This window comes from Primulina huaijiensis, chromosome 14 (assembly GCF_012295235.1).
Source record: "Primulina huaijiensis isolate GDHJ02 chromosome 14, ASM1229523v2, whole genome shotgun sequence".
Lineage (NCBI taxonomy): Eukaryota > Viridiplantae > Streptophyta > Magnoliopsida > Lamiales > Gesneriaceae > Primulina > Primulina huaijiensis.
Window position 1 is genome coordinate 1356263 of NC_133319.1, and position 8389 is coordinate 1364651.

General features: G+C 34.0%; 1 protein-coding gene across 1 annotated transcript; it reads left to right on the forward strand.

The window, feature by feature from the left end:
* Window positions 1–3836: 3836 nt before the first annotated feature.
* LOC140957718 (uncharacterized) lies at window positions 3837–6304 on the forward strand. Its single transcript, XM_073415075.1, has 3 exons — window positions 3837–4784; window positions 4873–4994; window positions 5688–6304. The coding sequence occupies exons 1-3, from the start codon at window positions 4201–4203 to the stop codon at window positions 6119–6121; spliced, it is 1140 nt and encodes a 379-aa protein (XP_073271176.1). The 5' UTR covers window positions 3837–4200; the 3' UTR covers window positions 6122–6304.
* The last annotated feature ends 2085 nt before the right edge of the window (window positions 6305–8389 follow it).

Sequence of the window (8389 nt, forward strand, 5' to 3'; positions counted from 1 at the left end):
TCGTGACCTTGGCTCTGATACCAATTGTAGGACCGAGCGCTTGCCACTTTACTAAAAGCTATATCTGGTGGTAATGGTGCAACTCAAATCTTTTAAACCGCATAGCAGCTCAAGCACTACGGTTCGTGTGGGGGCCCGTGCTCCTGATTAATATTTAATGACCAAACAACCAGGATTTATTAATGTAAACAGCGAAAGCGATTAAAATTTTCCATTTTGGGCCTGTGAAGACCAAAGAATTTGAAGAGCCACATTTGAAGAGCCACAAAGCCAAGCCTTTAAACCACGTTTTCAAGCCATGAATTCATGGAGGAATTTGAAGAGACATAACAACATGTTAATGGTGTTTAAGGCCATCAAGAAGGCCATAAACATGGATGTAATGGCCTTGAATGAGAGCCTTTTCACCTCCCTTCCATGAGCCTATAAATACCATGCATGATGACCAAAAAGAAGGCACAAAACATTCACAACATTCTGAAAATTTCAGCAACTCATTCTTGTCCATTTTCGAAGCACCGCAGTAGCCGAATTATTGTCCGGTTCGACGCAGTCCAGCAGCTTTCGTGTTCGAATTTTAGTTGTCTTTCCCTCAAATCTTTGAAGATTATCATCAAGTAAGTGAGTTTTTGTTATACTTTTACGTACACTTGCATTTCATGAGTGTACTACTTGATATATATATCGACATACTTGTTCTTCGTAAGTATGTCCACATTTGCTCAAAAAATAAATTAAGTATGTTTCTTGAAATTCGATCGGCATGATATATTCGTTCCTATTTGTTATGAAAATCTTTGAACAATTTGTTGATTGATATTCGTTATAATATTTGAAAGCATGTTTGAAATCTTTGAAATGCACTGTAATGATTCGAATTAGAAATGGCAAGGAAATTCCGATATTTGATATGTTTTGTTTAAGGCCCTGATGCGGTGGGTTATAATAACCGTTCTTTTGGCCTCGCCCCTTAGAGGAGTAACATATAGGGGACTGATCAGTAAACCATGAAAAAGGAGATGATTTTCAGTGCTATGTTTGTATCTTGTTCATATTCGATTCAACATGCTTAAGATTGAGATTATAATAATGTATTCGTATAATTATAACCTTGATATTCGTTATGCCCGATCGGCCCCCATTTACTGAGTATTTCCCAAGTACTCACCCCTTACATTCCCACCTCCAGATAAGAACGAGAAACAAATCGAAGATAAAGAACAAGAATACTTTTGGGGATGGTGATGAAGTCAATCCAATTCAAGACCAGTCTTATCATTGTCTCTTAGTTATATTATCGTGTTATACGCTTCCGCATTTCGTTTTAATCGCATTGTAAAGACGATTATTGATTTATGTAATAGACTGGCTTTTGGCTATTTGATGTACTACGTGGCTTGTTGTTATACGGTTTTAAATTGTTAAACAACGCCGATGACACGTCTCGATTTCGGGGCGTGACANTCAAATCCTCCTGGATAACCTGCTATGGCATCAAAAACAACCACATCATAAAAAAAAACGAGGGGTCGAGCCCCAGTACGACGAACCATTAATATTACGACAAATATAACTGACATGAAATAAAATTAAGTAAAATGCGATGCAATGCAATGGGTGAAAGGTAACAACCGATAACGGATACCAAACGGAGTCCAAATGAATCACATCAACAACAGTAACAGTGGCCACCCGTGCCAGGAACGTAGCAACGCAACATCAAGTCACCACTCATCCATGCACGTAGCATTGAGGGTACGAGAGCTACCCGCTCAGCCCTCATGCAAGTCATCAGGAGTACTAATCTTACCCACCCGCTCCATTGATGACACAACAACTCGATAAATCAATATCAATATCAATAGTAATCAAATGAGTCAAGGCTCGAAATGCTATGCACTAATAGTATCAACACAAATAAATGCATGAATGCAATCACGTATTCACAGAAGCACATAAGGCACGTCACAACTCATTACAACGTACTCAACGTCATTTCACATCATATAGACGTCATAATAAAACAGTTCATGCGTACTTCAACTGAAATATTCTAATTTACCACCGGAATATCTTAAGGATTTCTCGAAGAATCCAACCCTGTAGCAAATAATATATTTCATATCAAATTCTATTTATTTTTTCCAATATTCACTAATTTAGCCTAAAATTCCAAAATCCTTAATTTAGGCTTTACAATTTCTAAAAATAATATATGACAATTCTATAGCAGCTAAACACCTAATTATTGAACACTAAAATTCGGAAATCCAATTATATAAATCTAAATTTTCAAAATTAATCCAAATAAATTCCGAAAATCTGGTAGATACCTCTAATCGGCTCTTATTGTACCTACAATCAATAATATAACAATTATCAATATTGGTACCAAATTTAACCCAACAAAAATACAACAACCTTGCTGGAATCATGATTTGTACCTCAATATATATACCAACATGAAACCTATGACATAGGGAACAAAACCCCTCAATCAATTTCTGAATTCCGGCGACGTACGGCGGCAATTCGACGATGAAAGCGATTGCGAGTTTGTCGAAAAGTGTCAAAAAACCCTTCAATATCGATACTAAAACGTAGCTCTTGTCACGAGCTTTTCGAATATGCATTTGTTTTAATATTTGGATCACCGGTGTGACCACAATCGATGGAAGAAGATTTGAAATTGAAAAAGAAAGAAAAAGAAGCTTCTGGCATAAGGTTACGTGAGATAGGAGAGAAGATTCAACATGAGTTGGACTTGGGTGTAATGTGTTTGGGCTGGGCTCTCACAGTTCGACCGCTCTACCAAGTAGGGACAATTATTGCACCCAACGATATTTATTGTAATTTATGCACAAATTATTTTTTACACAAGCATAATCATTATTTTGTTGATAACAATGACATGGTATGAATTATAACGTGACCCGACAAATAAAATGTATTATATTCATTTTGTTTTCAAAGAATTATACTATGTTTTCCCCGGTTACAAATTAAAACAAAGAGTAAGAAACTATATATCGACAGTTTCAACAAGAAAAAAAAAATGGAACTTTTTTAGAAATTAATTTCACCAATTGCTCAAGAACATACAATATGCAATAAAAAGGGTAATCTATATTGTTGTTCCCAAATTTTGGATGTAACTTTTCAAGCTCCATCTTCTGTTTAGGGATGGCAATTTCCTCCGAACCCGTTGGAGGATCCGATACCGACCCGAATAGAAGAGGGTATGGAGGGATTTTTAGACCCGATTAAATAATTGGGTAATCGGGTATGGGGATTTTCGGGTTCGGATATGGAAGCGGGTTTGATATAATCCGACCCACACCCGGCCCGAATACCCGTTTAAATTAATATATATACATATATGTATGTATATATATTTTAAATTATATTTCTTTATATTAAAGATTCATCAATCAATCCACCGATTTTCGGAGTTTTCAATACATATAATCATAAATTTGAAAATTAAAGAAAACGATGCTTTGTATATTAAAACATAAGAAAATATATAAAACTTCATTATATATATATATATAAATATAACGTGAATAATTTTTCTTATTGTTCATTTAAATAATTTTTTAAATATTAATAACTTCATTGAAACAATTTAAATTTGAAAAAATTCAATTGTATATGATAATTGGGTATTTGGGTAGGGTATGAGTATCCGATAATCCGATGGGTATAAGGATGATGATGAAATTCAATACCCGATGGGTATGGGGATGGGTATGAAGATGAATTTAATAAATGGACATGAGGATGGATGTATGAAATCCGACCCATACCCTATTCATTGTCATCTATATTTCTGTTCATCCCTTGACCCTTAGTCTGCAGAAGTTGCTGCTTTTCTCTTTAAGGACACAACCCTATTGGAGCAGAACGCAGTTGAATGGACCATAGCCTCCTCAGTCCTCTGCTTTCCGCCCCCACAATCACATCAAGTCATCAATAATCTAATCTCTCGCAAAATTTTCAAATCCACAATCTTTTCTCTATTTTGGAATAAAACAAAACCATACCCGCAAGTTTTGTAGCTGCAGAATCATTTCCTCTTTCGTTTAGTTTCTGCGCCAACTTCCCTAACTACTTCTACTCCAAAAAGGTTCCAACATTTTCAGGGATTTTTTTTTGAAAAACACGCACTATAAATCATAATAGGAAGTGTGGAAGAAGATGGAGTACTACTGGAATCTGCTTAATAATGGTGGAAGCCGTGGTGATGGTGTGGGTGGGCATGATAGTAATAGCTGTGGGAACCCTGCATGGGAATCATGGGATCTTGCTGGCAATAATTTCCAAGCGCCGTCCACCTCAGCCGGCCTGCAGGTGGAAGCTGGTGGTTTTCAAGCGCTGATGCTGCGCCAGGATCAAGAAGAGAATGCGGAACTGCATTTTCGTTCTGTGTCTTCATCTCTTTATTCGGGTAAAGGGCCCTGTTACCACCACCCGGACCCGCGTTTGACGTTCATGAAGCTGGGGAAGAGGCAGTATCTTCCTAGGAGCTCGGCCGGCACATCTTACACGGACAAGAAAGGGAAATTCTGCGACCCCAGCTGGGAGAAAACTTCGGGCCCAGCTGTGGCCGTGCCTGCTACCGTTCCGGCGGTGGTGCCTAGGTGTCAGGTGGAGGGTTGTGGGGCGGTGCTGGCGAATGTGAAGGATTATCACAGGAGGCACAAAGTTTGCGAGAAGCACGCAAAAGCCCCGAAAGTACTAGTTCTCGGAATTGAACAACGATTCTGCCAACAATGTAGCAGGTAATAATTTTGATAATTATAAGTCGAAAGTAGAATTATTTTTGGATAATTGAGATGATTTCTAGGAAGTTCTGTTTTAAATTCGCAGGTTTCATACCGTGAATGAGTTTGATGAATCAAAGAGAAGTTGCAGAAGGAGACTGGCGGGGCATAATGAGAGAAGAAGAAAGAGTTCTCAAGAGCACTCCCTTGCTAAGAGATCTGTCCAAGGTACAAATTATTAGAGTATTATTTTTTAAAATTAGATTTGAACATTATTTTTTATGTTTATTATTTGAATTATGATTATGACTAGTCTAGAATCAAACTTGCCTTCGAAGTTTTTTAAATAAGCAATCCGACATACTCCATTATATAAAATATTTAATGTGAATATTGAAGGATTTTATTTATAATTTGTCTAATCTACATATTTATTTTGTTATTATTATGTCTTAGTCGAGGTTAATTAAGACACAAGCTGACATATGTAATTGTCTATTGGCGCTGATGAGGATGTTTTGTTATTTAGACTCGGTCAACATTTTTTGTGGGTTCCAGGTTTTAAAAAAACCTAGGTTAAAAAAAAGAAAAAGAAAAAGAAAAGATATATAATCGCCTCTCCTCACTTTTGCCCATCGTTGTTTCTGTCTTAACGTCGCATATATAAATATACTTTTGAAAATATATATACACACATATATAAATATGTATATATGATGTAATATTTCGTTACATCATACATGAATGTTATCTGATCGATACTCATATAAATATGTACAATTAATATATAGCTTATCAAAACTATATATAATGTTACTTCATCTTAATGGGGCTGCATTCTCATGTACATTTCGGGTATACGAATCTAATTACAGATTAAATGATAGGTATTTAAAATTTAACAAAAATTCTTACACTCAGAAATGAAAATGATGGCCGCAAACAGAAACCCACACCACTTCTCTAACAGCAGTGAGTGTGCTCTCTCTCTTCTGTCATCGACGAATCAAGATCCTTGCACCTGGAACAGTATCTCTGCTTCTTCAGATCTTCCCACGAGACGGAGTGCTGCCCTGCGAGAGCTCATCGCCGAAAATCGAGCCTCCATTTTAGCCTGCAGCAAGAATAATCCCAATTTTAATAATGATCAGATGGAGAACTTTTGGATTCAAAACGGATCGAATCTACGGTTCTTGAACAGCTCCTCCCAACAAACCGGAGGACAGTTAACGTTGGATCTCATGCAGGCTTCGAGTTCTGGATTCCGGATGTTTTCTATGCATGATTATGATGAAGATAATAATACTAAATTATTCAAGGCAGTGAATTATCAGAAAGAATGCTCTGAGTTCTGAAGGCTTCCTTTGGGCTATTAATTAGTTTATTTATGGTTCTTGTTACATGAAAATGGTTTGTTTTCAAACATTCATCCATCACGATTAAGTTTGGATATTCTTGGCTTAAATGTGTTTCTGGATTCAAGTATGTTGTGTTTTGTTCTAGGATTTAATCTGTATATTCTTTGTTTATAGAAAAGTGGAAAATTTTGAATTTTATTCTGTTTTTTGAATCTGATATTGTGATCTTTTGCATATTCTCTTACGAAATTGTATATATATCGTAGTGGATCTGTGGATGCATAATGCATTAATACAAGAGACGATTACCTCAATCTTACTTATGAAGTTATACATGATCAATATAAGATATAGTTTTTAAAATTGTTTCCTTAAAGATCATCAGGTTTCTGATGATCATGAACAAATATTCATTGTCCCAATAATTGTAAGTTTAATTACCTAACTTAAAAAATTCTCTCAGAACATGGTAGGACTTCTTTTTTTTTTTTTTTGTAACAAATTATATTGTATACAATTAATATAGCTAGCTGCTGCGATATATCGTCGACCACTGTAATCACTCAATTAAAAAGTGATTGTTTCTCAAAATTGAATGTGGATGAAGGGCCGGCTACATAGAGAATTTGAAGAATTGATTCCTAGATCTTTGAGTAGTACTCCTGTAATTTTAATGTATGACTGTATGTATTGTTAATGTTTATTATTTTCATAATAAATAAATGGCGCCGTCACTGTTAATTGCCTGATTTTAATTTCAATTTGGCACACACGCACATAGTATTAAACTACTTGGTATCAATAGGTTACTAGTTGATTTTAAGTACTTTGCTTGAAAGCAGGTCTACTGTGAAATCGTTTTACGGATCTATATTCATGAGATAGGTTGATTCGATCTATATTTTCGAAAAGTAATATTTTTTTACATAAAAATAATATTTTTTCATTGAGTTGTGTCAGAATTGAAATTTATATCATAAAATTGACACGTGAGATGTCACAAAAAATTGTGTGTTGCCTTAATTGCTCATCTAGTGCTTTTTTTTTTGGGTTATTCTATAGTACGATGAGAGTGTTTTTTTCCCTATTTCGATATCATTAGATTACGTGAGTCTCACATTTTTATGAAAATTAACAAAAATATTGATGATCAAAAGACTAACATTTGACTACATCATAAAAGAGAGAATATTTGAGACGTAACATAAAATAATCATTTTTTTCTGGGTAATCTAGCTATATATCCGAGCTTGGGTAAGGGAAGGGACGACCTTCTCCCTTGATTCATCCTTCCCAATACCTTTTTATGTTTGTTCCTGTTTCCGGATAGTAAATGTCGTTCCGATATATATAACCCTAATAAAACATGAAGATTTAGTTTTTGAAGAAATTCCATTTTGTTTGATGCTTTATCGATTTTGATCTTTAGTCAAAATTATTCGACAAGTTAAAATATTTATGCATTTTATTAATGTACTAGGTATGGTCACCTCAATTCTTGAGGTGTTCTACCCAGATTCACAGTACAATATATGAAAATATTTATTTTTAAAGAGTAATTAATTATGTGTGTCTATTTGTGTAGGTTTTATTTGTTAATATAAATTTAAAAGCTATAATTATCATGAATATAGTATTTTTTATATTTTTTATATCCGTACTTAAATGATTAGTATTTTAAGTTGACACTTTGTTTAAAAAAGTGGAAAATATGGAAAAAATTTTTTTATAAAAGTGAAAATAGTTAGAAAAAAGATTAAATTGGGGTTCAAATAGAAGAAGTTTAATAACATGTTGTAAATTGAATTTAATATTGTTTTATCTTAAAATATAACGAAGGATCTACTTCATAAATATGTCATTATAAATTCGAAAATAGAGTATATGTATTTTGGTATTGGTTGTAAGGGTGTTACATTTAATGATGTTGGTGGTGGCAATGAATATATGAATGTGGTAACTTTAATTTAAATATAAACAGTAATATGAGTCATTAAATAATTGATAAGAGCACAAAAAATTTTAGAGTAATCAAAGAAATTTGAAAAAATGTTAATGTAGAAAGGATTTCAATATGTTTAATTTTTTTTATTTGAGAATTTAGTTGACAGATATATGAATTTTGTAACTTAGCGTTTTTTTATAACATATAAACATGCCAGTTAATATTAATTCATAAGACAAATGAAGAAAAAATAATAATGATGGCTTAATAAAAGAAATTAAATTGTATGAATAAAAATTGTTTGGAACTCGTATTAATAT